Raw genomic sequence first — 21273 nt, 5'->3', positions numbered from 1 at the left:
ATAGCGGTATGGGACTGTAGGTGGAGGTATAGAGGTATGGGACTGTAGGTGGAGGTATAGAGGTATGGGACTGTAGGTGGAGGTATGGAGGTATTGGACTGTAGGTGGAGGTATAGAGGTATGGGACTGTAGGTGGAGGTATAGAGGTATGGGACTGTAGGTGGAGGTATAGCGGTATGGGACTGTAGGTGGAGGTGTGGAGGTATGGGACTGTAGGTGGAGGTATGGAGGTATTGGACTGTAGGTGGAGGTATGGAGGTATTGGACTGTAGGTGGAGGTATAGAGGTATGGGACTGTAGGTGGAGGTATAGAGGTATGGGACTGTAGGTGGAGGTATAGAGGTATGGGACTGTAGGTGGAGGTATAGAGGTATGGGACAAAAGGCAGAGAATGACCGTTTACTGGTAATTTATTCCGTTACACGGTAATTTGGGGGAAAAGGTGCTGGACGGAACCAAAGCAAAGATCGTAAATAGCCCCCTCTCCTACCTTACCTGACTTTTCACGACTTACCTATCTAGCACCACCTGGTGCACTAACCAAAATACAGGGGATGGTCCGACCAGGTCTTTCCTAGTGTGCATAGACAGTAAATACTACAGGTATATGTATGCCCGCGGGCCTCTTGCCTAAACACTCCCTAGGTGCCTTCCCCTTCCCCCCTGGGAACAAATGAAACAGAATATTATAAACAATTAAACAAAAAATAAACTGAGAAACACAGGATATCAAATAAGCTCTGACTGACTGAGCAACAAACACCGAACATTCCAAGGCTGCTACAGCAACAACACCGAACATTCCAAGGCTGCCACAGCAACAACACAGAACATTCCAAGGCTGCCACAGCAACAACACAGAACATTCCAAGGCTGCTACAGCAACAACACAGAACATTCCAAGGCTGCCACAGCAACAACACAGAACATTCCAAGGCTGCCACAGCAACAACACAGAACATTCCAAGGCTGCCACAGCAACAACTAACATAGTACATACCAAAACTGTTAGCAACAACCAGCATGATATAACCCTCAGCCATCAGCTTCCTCTCTCAGCCATCATCTGGTCCTTCAGAGCAACAGAACACTGGCTTATATTGCTTCAGAAGGAGTCTGTAATTGAAGACGGCTGAGTCCTGACGAGGGGAGCTACAGTAGTATGCATTATGCTACAGTAATATGCATTATGCTACAGTAATATGCATTATGCTACAGTAATATGCATTATGCTACAGTAGTATGCATTATGCTACAGTAATATGCATTATGCTACAGTAATATGCATTATGCTACAGTAATATGCATTATGCTACAGTAGTATGCATTATGCTACAGTAATATGCATTATGCTACAGTAATATGCATTATGCTACAGTAATATGCATTATGCTACAGTAGTATGCATTATGCTACAGTAATATGCATTATGCTACAGTAATATGCATTATGCTACAGTAATATGCATTATGCTACAGTAATATGCATTATGCTACAGTAATATGCATTATGCTACAGTAATATGCATTATGCTACAGTAATATGCATTATGCTACAGTAATATGCATTATGCTACAGTAGTATGCATTATACTACAGTAGTATGCATTATGCTACAGTAATATGCATTATGCTACAGTAATATGCATTATGCTACAGTAATATGCATTATGCTACAGTAGTATGCATTATGCTACAGTAGTATGCATTATGCTACAGTAGTATGCATTATGCTACAGTAATATGCATTATGCTACAGTAATATGCATTATGCTACAGTAGTATGCATTATACTATGGTAATATGCATTATACTCCAGGGAGTTACAGTAGTATGCATTATGCTACAGTAATATGCATTATAGTCCAGGGAGCTACAGTAATATGCATTATACTACAGTAATATGCATTATACTACAGTAATATGCATTATATTCCAGGGAACTACAGTAATATGCATTATGCTACAGTAATATGCATTATGCTACAGTAATATGCATTATGCTACAGTAATATGCATTACACTACAGGAATATGCATTATATTCCAGGGAACTACAGTAATATGCATTATATTCCAGGGAACTACAGTAATATGCATTATACTACAGTAATATGCATTATACTCCAGGGAGCTACAGTAATATGCATTATGCTACAGTAATATGCATTATGCTACAGTAATATGCATTATTCTCCAGGGAGCTACAGTAATATGCATTATACTACAGTAATATGCATTATACTACAGTAATATGCATTATTCTCCAGGGAGCTACAGTAATATGCATTATACTACAGTAATGTGCATTATGCTACAGTAATATGCATTATGCTACAGTAATATGCATTATACTACAGTAATATGCATTATACTACAGTAGTATGCATCATACTACAGTAATATGCATTATACTCCAGGGAGCTACAGTAATATGCATTATACTACAGTAATATGCTTTATACTGCAGTAATATGCATTATACTCCAGGGAGCTACAGTAATATGCATTATACTACAGTAATATGCTTCATACTACAGGGAGCTACAGTAATATGCATTATACTACAGTAATATGCATTATACTCCAGGGAGCTACAGTAATATGCATTATACTACAGTAATATGTATTATCCTCCAGGGAGCTACAGTAATATGCATTATACTACAGTAATATGCATTATACTACAGTAATATGCATTATACTCCAGGGAGCTACAGTAATATGCATTATGCTACAGTAATATGCATTATACTACAGTAATATGTATTATACTCCAGGGAGCTACAGTAATATGCATTATACTACAGTAATATGCATTATACTACAGTAATATGCATTATACTCCAGGAAGCTACAGTAATATGCATTATACTACAGTAATATGCATTATACTACAGTAATATGCATTATACTACAGTAATATGCATTATTCTCCAGGGAGCTACAGTAATATGCATTATACTACAGTAATATGCATTATACTACAGTAATATGCATTATTCTCCAGGGAGCTACAGTAATATGCATTATACTACAGTAATGTGCATTATGCTACAGTAATATGCATTATGCTACAGTAATATGCATTATACTACAGTAATATGCATTATACTACAGTAATATGCATTATACTACAGTAGTATGCATCATACTACAGTAATATGCATTATACTCCAGGGAGCTACAGTAATATGCATTATACTACAGTAATATGCTTTATACTGCAGTAATATGCATTATACTCCAGGGAGCTACAGTAATATGCATTATACTACAGTAATATGCTTCATACTACAGGGAGCTACAGTAATATGCATTATACTACAGTAATATGCATTATACTCCAGGGAGCTACAGTAATATGCATTATACTACAGTAATATGTATTATCCTCCAGGGAGCTACAGTAATATGCATTATACTACAGTAATATGCATTATACTACAGTAATATGCATTATACTCCAGGGAGCTACAGTAATATGCATTATGCTACAGTAATATGCATTATACTACAGTAATATGTATTATACTCCAGGGAGCTACAGTAATATGCATTATACTACAGTAATATGCATTATACTACAGTAATATGCATTATACTACAGTAATATGCATTATACTCCAGGAAGCTACAGTAATATGCATTATACTACAGTAATATGCATTATACTACAGTAATATGCATTATACTACAGTAATATGCATTATACTACAGTAATATGCATTATTTTCCAGGGAGCTACAGTAATATGCATTATACTACAGTAATATGCATTATGCTACAGTAATATGCATTATACTCCAATAATATGCATTATACTACAGTAATATGCATTATACTCCAGGGAGCTACAGTAATATGCATTATACTACAGTAATATGCATCATACTATAGTAATATGCATTATACTCCAGGGAGCTACAGTAATATGCATTATACTAGAGTAATATGATTTATACTACAGTAATATGCATAATACTACTGTAATATCCATTATACTCCAGGGAGCTACAGTAATATGCATTATACAACAGTAATATGCATTATACTACAGTAATATGCATTATACTACAGTAATATGCATTATGCTACAGTAATATGCATTATACTACAGTAATATGCATTATACTCCAGGGAGCAACAGTAATATGCATTATATTCCAGGGAGCTAAAGTAATATGCATTATACTACAGTAATATGCATTATACTCCAGGGAGCTACAGTAATATGCATTATACTCCAAGGAGCTACAGTAATATGCATTATATTCCAGGGAGCTACAGTAATATGCATTATACTACAGTAATATGCATTATGCTACAGTAATATGCATTATACTACAGTAATAAGCATTATGCTACAGTAATATGCATTATACTCCAGGGAGCTACAGTAATATGCATTATACTACAGTAATATGCATTATACTACAGTAATATGCATTATACTACAGTAATATGCATTATACTACAGTAATATGCATTATACTCCAGGGAGCTACAGTAATATGCATTATACTACAGTAATATGCATTATACTACAGTAATATGCATTATACTCCAGTAATATGCATTATACTCCAGTAATATGCATTATACTCCAGTAATATGCATTATACTCCAGTAATATGCATTATACTACAGTAATATGCATTATTCTCCAGGGAGCTACAGTAATATGCATTATACTACAGTAATATGCATTATACTACAGTAATATGCATTATACTACAGTAATATGCATTATTCTCCAGGGAGCTACAGTAATATGCATTATACTACAGTAATGTGCATTATGCTACAGTAATATGCATTATGCTACAGTAATATGCATTATACTACAGTAATATGCATTATACTACAGTAATATGCATTATACTACAGTAGTATGCATCATACTACAGTAATATGCATTATACTCCAGGGAGCTACAGTAATATGCATTATACTACAGTAATATGCTTTATACTGCAGTAATATGCATTATACTCCAGGGAGCTACAGTAATATGCATTATACTACAGTAATATGCTTCATACTACAGGGAGCTACAGTAATATGCATTATACTACAGTAATATGCATTATACTCCAGGGAGCTACAGTAATATGCATTATACTACAGTAATATGTATTATCCTCCAGGGAGCTACAGTAATATGCATTATACTACAGTAATATGCATTATACTACAGTAATATGCATTATACTCCAGGGAGCTACAGTAATATGCATTATGCTACAGTAATATGCATTATACTACAGTAATATGTATTATACTCCAGGGAGCTACAGTAATATGCATTATACTACAGTAATATGCATTATACTACAGTAATATGCATTATACTCCAGGAAGCTACAGTAATATGCATTATACACAGTAATATGCATTATACTACAGTAATATGCATTATACTACAGTAATATGCATTATTTTCCAGGGAGCTACAGTAATATGCATTATACTACAGTAATATGCATTATGCTACAGTAATATGCATTATACTCCAATAATATGCATTATACTACAGTAATATGCATTATACTCCAGGGAGCTACTGTAATATGCATTATACTACAGTAATATGCATCATACTATAGTAATATGCATTATACTCCAGGGAGCTACAGTAATATGCATTATACTAGAGTAATATGATTTATACTAGAGTAATATGCATTATACTACAGTAATATGCATTATACTCCAGGGAGCTACAGTAATATGCATAATACTACAGTAATATGCATAATACTACAGTAATATGCATAATACTACTGTAATATCCATTATACTCCAGGGAGCTACAGTAATATGCATTATACAACAGTAATATGCATTATACTACAGTAATATGCATTATACTACAGTAATATGCATTATACTCCAGGGAGTTACAGTAGTATGCATTATGCTACAGTAATATGCATTATACTACAGTAATATGCATTATACTCCAGGGAGTTACAGTAGTATGCATTATGCTACAGTAATATGCATTATACTACAGTAATATGCATTATACTACAGTAATATGCATTATACTACAGTAGTATGCATCATACTACAGTAATATGCATTATACTCCAGGGAGCTACAGTAATATGCATTATACTACAGTAATATGCTTTATACTGCAGTAATATGCATTATACTCCAGGGAGCTACAGTAATATGCATTATACTACAGTAATATGCTTCATACTACAGGGAGCTACAGTAATATGCATTATACTACAGTAATATGCTTCATACTACAGGGAGCTACAGTAATATGCATTATACTACAGTAATATGTATTATCCTCCAGGGAGCTACAGTAATATGCATTATACTACAGTAATATGCATTATACTACAGTAATATGCATTATACTCCAGGGAGCTACAGTAATATGCATTATGCTACAGTAATATGCATTATACTACAGTAATATGTATTATACTCCAGGGAGCTACAGTAATATGCATTATACTACAGTAATATGCATTATACTACAGTAATATGCATTATACTACAGTAATATGCATTATACTACAGGAAGCTACAGTAATATGCATTATACTACAGTAATATGCATTATACTACAGTAATATGCATTATACTACAGTAATATGCATTATTCTCCAGGGAGCTACAGTAATATGCATTATACTACAGTAATATGCATTATACTAAAGTAATATGCATTATTCTCCAGGGAGCTACAGTAATATGCATTATACTACAGTAATGTGCATTATGCTACAGTAATATGCATTATGCTACAGTAATATGCATTATACTACAGTAATATGCATTATACTACAGTAATATGCATTATACTACAGTAGTATGCATCATACTACAGTAATATGCATTATACTCCAGGGAGCTACAGTAATATGCATTATACTACAGTAATATGCTTTATACTGCAGTAATATGCATTATACTCCAGGGAGCTACAGTAATATGCATTATACTACAGTAATATGCTTCATACTACAGGGAGCTACAGTAATATGCATTATACTACAGTAATATGCATTATACTCCAGGGAGCTACAGTAATATGCATTATACTACAGTAATATGTATTATCCTCCAGGGAGCTACAGTAATATGCATTATACTACAGTAATATGCATTATACTACAGTAATATGCATTATACTCCAGGGAGCTACAGTAATATGCATTATGCTACAGTAATATGCATTATACTACAGTAATATGTATTATACTCCAGGGAGCTACAGTAATATGCATTATACTACAGTAATATGCATTATACTACAGTAATATGCATTATACTACAGTAATATGCATTATACTCCAGGAAGCTACAGTAATATGCATTATACTACAGTAATATGCATTATACTACAGTAATATGCATTATACTACAGTAATATGCATTATTTTCCAGTGAGCTACAGTAATATGCATTATACTACAGTAATATGCATTATGCTACAGTAATATGCATTATACTCCAATAATATGCATTATACTACAGTAATATGCATTATACTCCAGGGAGCTACAGTAATATGCATTATACTACAGTAATATGCATCATACTATAGTAATATGCATTATACTCCAGGGAGCTACAGTAATATGCATTATACTAGAGTAATATGATTTATACTAGAGTAATATGCATTATACTACAGTAATATGCATTATACTCCAGGGAGCTACAGTAATATGCATAATACTACAGTAATATGCATAATACTACAGTAATATGCATAATACTACTGTAATATCCATTATACTCCAGGGAGCTACAGTAATATGCATTATACAACAGTAATATGCATTATACTACAGTAATATGCATTATACTACAGTAATATGCATTATACTCCAGGGAGTTACAGTAGTATGCATTATGCTACAGTAATATGCATTATACTACAGTAATATGCATTATACTCCAGGGAGTTACAGTAGTATGCATTATGCTACAGTAATATGCATTATACTACAGTAATATGCTTTACACTACAGGGAGCTACAGTAATATGCATTATACTACAGTAATATGCATTATACTATGGTAATATGCATTATACTCCAGGGAGTTACAGTAGTATGCATTATGCTACAGTAATATGCATTATACTCCAGGGAGCTACAGTAATATGCATTATACTACAGTAATATGCATTATACTACAGTAATATGCATAATACTACAGTAATATGCATTATAGTCCAGGGAGATACAGTAATATGCATTATACAACAGTAATATGCATTATACAACAGTAATATGCAGTATACTACAGTAATATGCATTATACTACAGTAATATGCATTATTCTCCAGAGAGCTACAGTAATATGCATTATACTATAGTAATATGCATTATACTACAGTAATATGCAGTATACTACAGTAATATACATTATGCTACAGTAATATGCATTATGCTACAGTAATATGCATTATGCTACAGTAGTATGCATTATACTACAGTAATATGCATTATGCTACAGTAATATGCATTATACTCCAGGGAACTACAGTAATATGCATTATGCTACAGTAATATGCATTATGCTACAGTAATATGCCTTATACTCCAGGGAACTACAGTAATATGCATTATGCTACAGTAATATGCATTATGCTACAGTAATATGCATTATGCTACAGTAATATGCATTATGCTACAGTAATATGCATTATGCTACAGTAATATGCATTATGCTACAGTAGTATGCATTATACTACAGTAATATGCATTATGCTACAGTAGTATGCATTATGCTACAGTAATATGCATTATGCTACAGTAATATGCATTATACTACAGTAATATGCATTATACTACAGTAATATGCATTATACTCCAGGGAACCACTACCCAACTCTTTCCTCCTTTTTATCTTTAAATGATCTAGTCGCTGGCTTGGTATCCTAGTCTCTCTGTTGCTAAGGATGTGTGTCGTGGGTGACCATGTCCTTTGCTCTGTCTGTCCACCAGGAACTCCATGTCAGGTCTGCGTGTGGCTCGAGGAGGAGGAGAGAACAGACGCTCTGTCTTCTACACTGGGAACAGTGCTGATGAGTGGGAGATGTTGGACGCTCCCTCAGCCAAGGACATCAACCAGGACCACAAACCTCCCACCCAGCCTCAGACTGACAGGCACAGACGTAGGAGTCCTCCTCACCCTTCCTGACCCTCACCACCACCTCTTCCTCCTCCTCCTCTTCCTCCTCCTCACCCTCTGTCCCCTTCCTGACCCTCACCTCCTCCTCCTCTTCTTCCTCCTCACCCTCTGTCCCCTTCCTGACCCTCACCACCTCCTCTTCCTCCTCCTCCCCACCCTCTGTCCCCTTCCTGACCCTCACCACCTCCTCCTCTTCCTCCTCCTCACCCTCTGTCCCCTTCCTTACCCTCACCACCACCTCTTCCTCCTCACCCTCTGTCCCCTTCATGACCCTCACCACCTTCTCCTCTTCCTCCTCCTCACCCTCTGTCCCCTTCCTGACCCTCACCACTCTCTCCTCCTCCTCCTCCCCACCCTCTGTCCCCTACCTTACCCTCACCTCTTCCTCCTCCTCCTCACCCTCTGTCCCCTTCCTGACCCTCACCTCCTCCTCCTCACCCTCTGTCCCCTTCCTGACTCTCACCCCCTCCTCTTCCTCCTCACCCTCTGTCCCCTTACCTTACCCTCACCTCTTCCTCTTCCTCCTCCTCACCCTCTGTCCCCTACCTTACCCTCACCTCCTCCTCTTCCTCCTCCCCACCCTCTGTCCCCCTACCTTACCCTCACCTCTTCCTCCTCCTCCTCACCCTCTGTCCCCTTCCTGACCCTCACCTCCTCCTCCTCACCCTCTGTCCCCTTCCTAACCCTCACCCCCTCCTCTTCCTCCTCACCCTCTGTCCCCTACCTTACCCTCACCTCTTCCTCCTCCTCTTCCTCCTCCTCACCCTCTGTCCCCTACCTATGTATGTATGGGTGTCTGAGCTGTGTGCCAGTAGTTTAAACAGACCTCTGGTGGCATGTCTTGTGGGGTATGTATGGGTGTCTGAGCTGTGTGCCAGTCAGTTTAAACAGACCTCTGGTGGCATGTCTTGTGGGGTATGGATGGGTGTCTGAGCTGTGTGCCAGTAGTTTAAACAGACCTCTGGTGGCATGTCTTGTGGGGTATGTATGGGTGTCTGAGCTGTGTGCCAGTAGTTTAAACAGACCTTTGGTGGCATGTCTTCTGGGGTATGGATGGGTGTCTGAGCTGTGTGCCAGTAGTTTAAACAGACCTCTGGTGGCATGTCTTGTGGGGTATGTATGGGTGTATGAGCTGTGTGCCAGTCAGTTTAAACAGACCTCTGGTGGCATGTCTTGTGGGGTATGGATGGGTGTCTGAGCTGTGTGCCAGTAGTTTAAACAGACCTCTGGTGGCATGTCTTGTGGGGTATGGATGGGTGTCTATAGAGATAATACACACAACTCCACCAAACATTATTCAGCTGGTCGAAGGAGATAATACTCTCATTTTAAAGCTCAATATCTCACCTTGTGTGGATTATATATATATGTATATTATATCCTCTCTAGGCTAGGCGGGACGAATTCGTCCCACCTACGTAACAGCCACTGCCAGCCTGTGGCGCGATTTTCAAAACCTTAAAAATCCTATTACTTCAATTTCTCAAACATATGACTATTTTACAGCCATTTAAAGACAAGACTCTCGTTAATCTAACCACACTGTCCGATTTCAAAAAGGCTTTACAACGAAAGCAAAACATTAGATTATGTCAGCAGAGTACCCAGCCAGAAATAATCAGACACCCATTTTTCAAGCTAGCATATAATGTCACATAAACCCAAACCACAGCTAAATGCAGCACTCACCTTTGATGATCTTCATCAGATGACAACCCTAGGACATTATGTTATACAATACATGCATGTTTTGTTCAATCAAGTTCATATTTATATCAAAAAACAGCTTTTTACATTAGCATGTGACGTTCAGAACTAGCATACCCCCCGCAAACTTCCGGGGAATTCGCTAACATTTTACTAAATTACTCACGATAAACGTTCACAAAAAGCATAACAATTATTTTAAGAATTATAGATACAGACCTCCTCTATGCACTCGATATGTCCGATTTTAAAATAGCTTTTGGTGAAAGCACATTTTGCAATATTCTAAGTACATAGCCCAGGCATCACGGGCTCGCTATTTAGACACCCGGCAAGTTTAGCACTCACCATAATCATATTTACTATTATAAAAGTTTGATTACCTTTTGTTGTCTTCGTCAGAATGCACACCCAGGACTGCTACTTCAATAACAAATGTTGGTTTGGTCCAAAATAATCCATCGTTATATCCGAATAGCGGCGTTTTGTTTGTGCGTTCCAGACACTATCCGAAATAGTAAAGAAGTGTCGCGCGCATGGCGCAATTCGTGACAATAAAATTCTAAGTATTCCATTACCGTACTTCGAAGCATGTCAACCGCTGTTTAAAATCAATTTTTACGACATTTTTCTCGTAGAAAAGCGCTAATATTCCGACAGGGAATCTCCTTTTCGGCAAACAGAGGAAAAAATCCCAAAGGCGGGGCGGTCGGGGTCACGCGCATAAGCCCAGTGTCCCTTGATCGGCCACTTGAGAAAGGCGATAATGTGTTTCAGCCTGGGGCTGGAATGACGACATTCTGTTTTTTCCCGGGCTCTGAGCGCCTATGGACGACGTAGGAAGTGTCACGTTAGAGCAGAGATCCTTAGTAAATGATAGAGATGGAAAAGAAGTTCAAGAAATGGTCAGACAGGCCACTTCCTGTAAAGGAATCTCTCAGGTTTTGACCTGCCATTTGAGTTCTGTTATACTCACAGACACCATTCAAACAGTTTTAGAAAATTTAGGGTGTTTTCTATCCATATGTAATAAGTATATGCATATTCTAGTTACTGGGTAGGAGTGGTAACCAGATTAAATCGGGTATGTTTTTTATCCAGCCGTGTCAATACTGCCCCCTATCCTAAACAGGTTAAAGACTGGTCTTTTCTGTGTTAAACTGTCCCTGTATGTGTGTGTTTATGAACACATGTCTCTCACACATTTCGTAAGACCCATATTAGGTCATTTAGGTTGGTACTGTGGAGTAACTACAATGTTGTTGATCCATCCTCAGATCTCTCCTATCACAGCCATTAAACTCTGTAACTGTTTTAAAATCTCCATTGGCCTCATTGTGAAATCCCTGAGCGGTTTCCTTCCTCTCCGGCAACTGAGTTAGGAAGGACGCCTGTATCTTTGTAGTGACTGGGTGTATTGATACACCATCCAAAGTGTAATTAATAACTTCACCATGCTCAAAGGGATATTCAATGTCTGTATTTTGTGTTTATTAACCATCTACCAATAGGTGCCCTTCTTTGCGAGGCATTGGAAAACCTCCCTGGTCTTTGTGGTTGAATCTGTGTTTGTAATTCACTGCTCGACTGAGGGACCTTACAGATAATTGTATGTGTGGGGTACAGAGATGAGGTATTAATTCAAAATTCATGTTATTCATGTTATAAACATTATTATTGCACATAGTGAGTGAGTCCGTGCGACTTTCTTGAGTTGTTAAGCATATTTTTACTATTTAACTATTTAGGCCACAACAAAGTGGTTGAATACTTATTGACTCAAGACATTTCAGCTTTTTTAGTTTTTATTCATTTCTAAAATGTCCTACAAAACAAAATTCCACTTTGGCATTATGGGTATTGGTTGCAGATCGGTGACACAAACATCTAAATTCAGGCAGTGAAACGCAGCAAAATGTGGATGTGAATCCTTTCTATTTATTTAACCAGGCAAGTCAGTTAAGAACAAAATCTTATTTACAGTGACGGCCGACCAAAAGGCCTGCGGGGACGGGGGCTGGGATAAAGAAAATGATATAGGATAAAACACCCACCGCGACACTACATAGAGACCGCGACACTACATAGAGACCGCGACACTACATAGAGACCGCGCGACGCTACATAGAGACACCGCGACGCTACATAGAGACACCGCGACGCTACATAGAGACACCGCGACGCTACATAGAGACACCGCGACGCTACATAGAGAGACAACACATTACAACAACATGGTAGCAGGACAAAACATGGTACAAACATTATTGGGCACAGACAACAGCACAGACAAGAAGGTAGAGACAACAATACATCACATGAAGCATCCACAACTGTCAGTAAGAGTGTCCATGATTTGAGTCTTTGAATGAAGAGATGGAGATAAAACTGTCCAGTTTGAGTGTTTGTTGCAGCTCGTTCCAGTCGCTAGCTGCAGCGAACTGAAAAGAGGAGCGACCCAGGGATGTGTGTGTTTTGGGGACCTTTAACAGAATGTGACTGGCAGAACGGGTGTTGTATGTGGAGGATGAGGGCTGCAGTAGATATCTCAGATAGGGGGGAGTGAACGGGTGTAGTATGGGGAGGATGAGGGCTGCAGTAGATATCTCAGATAGGGGGGAGTGAACGGGTGTTGTATGTGGAGGATGAGGGCTGCAGTAGATATCTCAGATAGGGGGAAGTGAACGGGTGTTGTATGTGGAGGATGAGGGCTGCAGTAGATATCTCAGATAGGGGGGAGTGAACAGGTGTTGTATGTGGAGGATGAGGGCTGCAGTAGGTATCTCAGATAGGGGGGAGTGAGGCCTAAGAGGGCTTTATAAATAAGCATCAACCAGTGGGTCTTGAGACGGGTATACAGACGACCAGTTTACAGAGGAGTATAGAGTGCAGTGATGTGTCCTATAAGGAGCATTGGTGGCAAATCTGATGGCCGAATGGTAAAGAACATCTAGCCGCTCGAGAGCACCCTCCCTGCCGATCTATAAATTATATCTCCGTAATCTAGCATGGGTAGGATGGTCATCTGAATCAGGGTTAGTTTGGCAGCTGGGGTGAAAGAGGAGCGATTACGATAGAAGAAACCAAGTCTAGATTTAACTTTAGCCTGCAGCTTTGATATGTGCTGAGAGAAGGACAGTGTACCGTCTAGCCATACTCCCAAGTACTTGTATGAGGGGACTACCTCAAGCTCTAAACCCTCAGAGGTAGTTATCACACCTGTGCGGAGAGGGCTATTCTTCTTACCAAAAGACATGACCTTTGTTTTAGAGGAGTTCAGAACAAGGTTAAGGGCAGAGAAAGCTTGTTGGATACTAAGAAAGCTTTGTTGTAGAGCGTTTAACACAAAATCCAGGGAGGGGCCAGCTGAGTATAAGACTGTATCATCAGCATATAAATGGGTGAGAGAGCTTCCTACTGCTTGAGCTATGTTGTTGATGAAAATTGAGAAGAGCGTGGGGCCTAGGATGGAGCCTTGGGGTACTCCCTTGGTGACAGGCAGTGGCTGAGACAGCAGATTTTCTGACTTTATACACTGCACTCTTTGAGAGAGGTAGTTAGCAAACCAGGCCAAAGACCCCTCAGAGACACCAATACTCCTTAGCCGGCCCACAAGAACTGAATGGTCTACTGTATCAAAAGCTTTGGCCAAGTCAATAAAAATAGCAGCACAACATTGCTTAGAATCTAGGGCAATGGTGACATCATTGAGGACCTTTAAGGTTGCAGTGACCCATCCATAACCTGAGCGGAAACCAGATTGCAGACCCGAGAGAATACTATAGACATCAAGAAAGCCAGTCAGTTGATTATTGACAAGTTTTTCAACACTTTTGATAAACAGGGCAACATAGAAATAGGCCTATAACAGTTAGGATCAGCTTGATCTCCCCCTTTAAATAAAGGATGAACCGTGGCTGCCTTCCAAGCGTCTTCGAAAGAGTTGCAGCAAGTTTCAGGAGCTCCACTAGCACCTCTGACTCAGTGACGGCCTGCAGGGAGAAACTTTGTAGCGGGGCAGGGGAAAAAGAGGGAGAAACATCGGGGATAGTCACATTACAAGGGGTGGGAGATGAGAAAATGTTTGACGGGCAAGGAGGCATGGCTGAGTCAAATAGGAATCCTGATTAAAGAGCTCAGCCATGTGCTTCTTGTCAGTAACAACCACATCGTCAACATTAAGGGACATGGGCAGCTGTGAGGAGGAGGGTTTATTCTCCAGGTCTTTAACTGTTAGACCCACAGAGAGAGAAATACTCCTTTAAGTAACTAACTTTGACCTTCCGGAAAGCCTGAGTGCACTTACTTCACATTTGCCCGAACGAGAGCCAGTCAGTCTGAGTAAGCGTGTGCCGAGCCTTTTGCCAAATGCAATTCTTGAGGTGGAGTAACTCTGCAAGATCACGGTCGAACCAGAGGCTAAACCTGTTTTTAATTCAAAATGTCTTTATGGAGGCGTGTTTGTCAACAATACCACTGAAAATATCAAAAAAGGTCCAAGTGTCTCGACAGAGGGGATCAAGCTGATTATATACCATTTTACAGAGGCCAGTTCATGAAGGAAGACTTGCTCATTAAAGTTTTTTATCAAGCGTCTATGACAAATCAGGACAGGTCGTTTCACTGAGCAGCCATTACGAACACAGGCTGTAAAACAGTGATCACTAAGGTCATTACAGAAAACACCAGACTGATACCTATCAGGATTATTTGTGAGGATAACATCAAGGAGAGTAGCCTTTTCTGGGTGTTTGGAGTCATAACTTGTGGGATTGGTAATAATCTGATAAAGATTTAGGGAGTCCCATTGCTTTAGGACTTGGTCAGGTGGTTTAAGCATGTCCCAGTTTAGGTCACCTAGCAGGACAAATTCAGACTTAGTGTGAGGGTCCAGGAGAGAGTTTAGGGCAGGTAGGGTACAGGCCGGTGGTGATGGAGGACGATAACACCCAGCAACAGTCAACAAAGAGCTATTTGAAAGTTTAATGCTTAAAACCAGCAAATCAAATTGTTTGGGGACAGACTTGGTGGAGACAACCGAGCACTGAAGGTGATCCTTGGTAAAGATCGCCACTCACCACCTTTGGAAGATCTGTCTTGCTGAAAAAGGTTATAACCAGAAAGGTTAACATCAGTATTCAAAACACTCTTCCTTAACCACGTCTCAGTAATGACCAGCACATCTGGATTGGAGCTGAGAACACACACTTTCAATTGATCCATTTTAGGTAATAAGCTTCTAGTGTTAACGTGCAGAAAACCCAGGATTTTACGAGAGCAGAAATCAGTGATATCAGAGCACCAGTCAGAAAAGGGGCTAGCAACAGTAGATGGGCCAGGGTGTACATGCACATTTCCAGATATCATCAACAGTAATACAATCAGGGCACGGCAGAGGACAGGGAGAGCTCTGCAGTGCTGATTTATGACATCTGAATGTGCAGCAGATGACAACAAGATCATATTGTACAGCAATTTCATCAGGTAACATGAACACAAAGCCGGCGAGAGGTGGTTAGAATAGAATGGGAGGCCAAAAGTCTGTGTAACCAATAGAGAGTCAGAGTCCCGAGTGTGGGAACAAACAGAGAGTGTCCCATGGTCGGGTAAACAAGCAAGTTAATTTTCAACAAAGCACCCAGGAGTCATGAGGCAAATGGCACAATAAAAAAATATATAACGACTTGGGGCCATTGTAAGTTCAAAGAGTCACTCAGCCCAACAAGATAACTTGAGAGAGTAGCTCTCTCTGAGTCCAGTAGGTTAGAAAAGTCTGAGATTTCAAATTAATTAAATAGTAGGTCTATACTAGTTAATTAAAGCGTTTCTGAGTAAGCTCACATAATAAGCTTCACAAGTTAATTAGCCTATCTAAAATTTCGATCAGTCCAAAGTCTAGGGGAGATGGTGAACAGATTGCCAGGTGGAATCCAAGCAGCAGGCAACAAACAGGTGTCACACCCGCTTTGGAGAAGCTTTCTTCAGGAGGAAGATTCCTTGTAGAAAATCCCAGCTAGCAAGTCTTCGTCCACTGTTTTTTTTCCATGTGGAAAAGGAAGTGGTTAGAAAGCTATATCTCTTCAGTTTCGGCGAATGACTGGTCCTTTTGTGACGTCCAAACAAAGTTGTTGTCCTGTGGCTGTTGTATTTTGGAGATAGGTCATTTAATTTGAGGTAAAGTGTCCTCGCTGCACATCAGTTCAAAATAGAGATTAACCCAGGGGATACTGTATTGTAATGACCTCTGGATAGGTGGAGGGGGTTTTAAAGGCCTTGGGGAACAAGAATCTTTGTTAGTCGGGAATCCTTCCAGTTAGGTTTGGAGTTTTGATTTGGAGTGCAGGTTATGTTGTGGAGGGTAGTATCCTGTATATGTCCTGGTGACATAGTGTTGTAGAGGGTAGTATCCTGTATATGTCCTGGTGACATAGTGTTGTGGAGGGTAGTATCCTGTATATGTCCTGGTGACATAGTGTTGTGGAGGGTAGTATCCTGTATATGTCCTGGTGACATAGTGTTGTGGAGGGTAGTATCCTGTATATGTCCTGGTGACATAGTGAAGGTTATGTTGTGGAGGGTAGTATCCTGTATATGTCCTGGTGACATAGTGTTGTGGAGGGTAGTATCCTGTATATGTCCTGGTGACATAGTGTTGTGGAGGGTAGTATCCTGTATATGTCCTGGTGACATAGTGAAGGTTATGTTGTGGAGGGTAGTATCCTGTATATGTCCTGGTGACATAGTGAAGGTTATGTTGTGGAGGGTAGTATCCTGTATATGTCCTGGTGACATAGTGAAGGTTATGTTGTGGAGGGTAGTATCCTGTATATGTCCTGGTGACATAGTGTTGTGGAGGGTAGTATCCTGTATATGTCCTGGTGACATAGTGTTGTGGAGGGTAGTATCCTGTATATGTCCTGGTGACATAGTGTTGTGGAGGGTAGTATCCTGTATATGTCCTGGTGACATAGTGAAGGTTATGTTGTGGAGGGTAGTATCCTGTATATGTCCTGGTGACATAGTGAAGGTTATGTTGTGGAGGGTAGTATCCTGTATATGTCCTGGTGACATAGTGTTGTGGAGGGTAGTATCCTGTATATGTCCTGGTGACATAGTGTTGTGGAGGGTAGTATCCTGTATATGTCCTGGTGACATAGTGTTGTGGAGGGTAGTATCCTGTATATGTCCTGGTGACATAGTGTTGTGGAGGGTAGTATCCTGTATATGTCCTGGTGACATAGTGTTGTGGAGGGTAGTATCCTGTATATGTCCTGGTGACATAGTGTTGTAGAGGGTAGTATCCTGTATATGTCCTGGTGACATAGTGAAGGTTATGTTGTGGAGGGTAGTATCCTGTATATGTCCTGGTGACATAGTGTTGTGGAGGGTAGTATCCTGTATATGTCCTGGTGACATAGTGTTGTGGAGGGTAGTATCCTGTATATGTCCTGGTGACATAGTGTTGTAGAGGGTAGTATCCTGTATATGTCCTGGTGACATAGTGTTGTGGAGGGTAGTATCCTGTATATGTCCTGGTGACATAGTGTTGTGGAGGGTAGTATCCTGTATATGTCCTGGTGACATAGTGTTGTGGAGGGTAGTATCCTGTATATGTCCTGGTGACATAGTGTTGTAGAGGGTAGTATCCTGTATATGTCCTGGTGGCATAGTGTTGTGGAGGGTAGTATCCTGTATATGTCCTGGTGACACAGTGTTGTGGAGGGTAGTATCCTGTATATGTCCTGGTGACATAGTGTTGTGGAGGGTAGTATCCTGTATATGTCCTGGTGACATAGTGTTGTAGAGGGTAGTATCCTGTATATGTCCTGGTGACATAGTGTTGTGGAGGGTAGTATCCTGTATATGTCCTGGTGACATAGTGTTGTGGAGGGTAGTATCCTGTATATGTCCTGGTGACACAGTGTTGTGGAGGGTAGTATCCTGTATATGTCCTGGTGACATAGTGTTGTGGAGGGTAGTATCCTGTATATGTCCTGGTGACATAGTGTTGTGGAGGGTAGTATCCTGTATATGTCCTGGTGACATAGTGTTGTGGAGGGTAGTATCCTGTATATGTCCTGGTGACATAGTGTTGTGGAGGGTAGTATCCTGTATATGTCCTGGTGACATAGTGTTGTGGAGGGTAGTATCCTGTATATGTCCTGGTGACATAGTGTTGTGGAGGGTAGTATCCTGTATATGTCCTGGTGACATAGTGTTGTGGAGGGTAGTATCCTGTATATGTCCTGGTGACATAGTGTTGTGGAGGGTAGTATCCTGTATATGTCCTGGTGACATAGTGTTGTGGAGGGTAGTATCCTGTATATGTCCTGGTGACATAGTGTTGTGGAGGGTAGTATCCTGTATATGTCCTGGTGACATAGTGTTGTGGAGGGTAGTATCCTGTATATGTCCTGGTGACATAGTGTTGTAGAGGGTAGTATCCTGTATATGTCCTGGTGACATAGTGTTGTGGAGGGTAGTATCCTGTATATGTCCTGGTGACATAGTGTTGTGGAGGGTAGTATCCTGTATATGTCCTGGTGACACAGTGTTGTGGAGGGTAGTATCCTGTATATGTCCTGGTGACATAGTGTTGTGGAGGGTAGTATCCTGTATATGTCCTGGTGACATAGTGAAGGTTATGTTGTAGAGGGTAGTATCCTGTATATGTCCTGGTGACATAGTGTTGTGGAGGGTAGTATCCTGTATATGTCCTGGTGACATAGTGTTGTGGAGGGTAGTATCCTGTATAGGTCTTGGTGACATAGTGTTGTGGAGGGTAGTATCCTGTATATGTCCTGGTGACATAGTGTTGTAGAGGGTAGTATCCTGTATATGTCCTGGTGACATAGTGTTGTGGAGGGTAGTATCCTGTATATGTCCTGGTGACATAGTGAAGGTTATGTTGTGAGGGTAGTATCCTGTATATGTCCTGGTGACATAGTGTTGTGGAGGGTAGTATCCTGTATATGTCCTGGTGACATAGTGTTGTGCAGGGTAGTATCCTGTATATGTCCTGGTGACATAGTGTAGTAGAGGCTAGTATCCTGTATATGTCCTTGTGAAAAACTCTAAAATCTATATTTTTGTAAAAACATGCTGAAAAAATGCAGGAAGACTGCAGTCACTGTATCTGAAGACACTGTATATCTATAGTAATCCCTCCCTCTTGACCTCTCACCCCCAGACTCCATTGGTTCTCCATTCACCTTCGACTTCGGACGGAGCAGCAGTTCGTCGTTGCGGCCCAAACGGCCCACTCTACGGGACATAATGGGTACAGGAAGGGGAGAGCTCTTCCCTCTCCTCCCAGACCACGCCCCCAGCGGAGTGTAACGGCAGCAGGACCAATGAGCTGCAGCTCCGCCTGCAGAGCCAGGAACAGGAACTGGCACGCCTCCACGAGGAGAACAACAACCTGACTGAGGAGTTAACCTCCCAGAAGGTAAGGTCATAGAGAAACGAGCACACAGATGCGCGCACGTTTTTTCAAATCTGATTTTTAAATCAAATTTTTACTTGCGTCAGTTACTTGATGTGGAATAGAGTTCCATGTAGTCATGGCTCTATGTAGTACTGAGCGCCTCCCATAGTCTGTTCTGGACTTGGGGACTGAAGAGACCTCTGGTGGCATGTCTTGTGGGGTATGGATGGGTGTCTGAGCTGTGTGCCAGTCAGTTTAAACAGACCTCTGGTGGCATGTCTTGTGGGGTATGTATGGGTGTCCGAGCTGTGTGCCAGTAGTTTAAACAGACCTCTGGTGGCATGTCTTGTGGGGTATGGATGGGTGTCTGAGCTGTGTGCCAGTAGTTTAAACAGACCTCTGGTGGCATGTCTTGTGGGGTATGTATGGGTGTCTGAGCAGTGTGCCAGTCAGTTTAAACAGACCTCTGGTGGCATGTCTTGTGGGGTATGGATGGGTGTCTGAGCAGTGTGCCAGTCAGTTTAAACAGACCTCTGGTGGCATGTCTTGTGGGGTATGGATGGGTGTCTGAGCTGTGTGCCAGTCAGTTTAAACAGACCTCTGGTGGCATGTCTTGTGGGGTATGGATGGGTGTCTGAGCTGTGTGCCAGTCAGTTTAAACAGACCTCTGGTGGCATGTCTTGTGGGGTATGTATGGGTGTCCGAGCTGTGTGCCAGTAGTTTAAACAGACCTCTGGTGGCATGTCTTGTGGGGTATGGATGGGTGTCTGAGCTGTGTGCCAGTAGTTTAAACAGACCTCTGGTGGCATGTCTTGTGGGGTATGTATGGGTGTCCGAGCTGTGTGCCAGTAGTTTAAACAGACCTCTGGTGGCATGTCTTGTGGGGTATGGATGGGTGTCTGAGCTGTGTGCCAGTAGTTTAAACAGACCTCTGGTGGCATGTCTTGTGGGGTATGTATGGGTA

At 40.6% G+C, this 21273-nt stretch overlaps 1 protein-coding gene across 1 annotated transcript in view; it reads left to right on the top strand.

The window, feature by feature from the left end:
- The window catches only part of tbc1d2b (TBC1 domain family, member 2B), a 79848-nt gene that overhangs the window by 21147 nt on the left and 37428 nt on the right, over positions 1-21273 (top strand). The window contains 3 exon segments of the mRNA XM_045705890.1: positions 8989-9158; positions 20073-20187; positions 20189-20330. Of these exon segments, the coding sequence (XP_045561846.1) occupies positions 8989-9158; positions 20073-20187; positions 20189-20330 (427 nt within the window).

The sequence above is a fragment of the Salmo salar genome, chromosome ssa23 (genome assembly GCF_905237065.1).
Source record: "Salmo salar chromosome ssa23, Ssal_v3.1, whole genome shotgun sequence".
NCBI classification, from domain to species: domain Eukaryota; kingdom Metazoa; phylum Chordata; class Actinopteri; order Salmoniformes; family Salmonidae; genus Salmo; species Salmo salar.
This window is presented reverse-complemented; position numbering and strand designations above follow the sequence as displayed.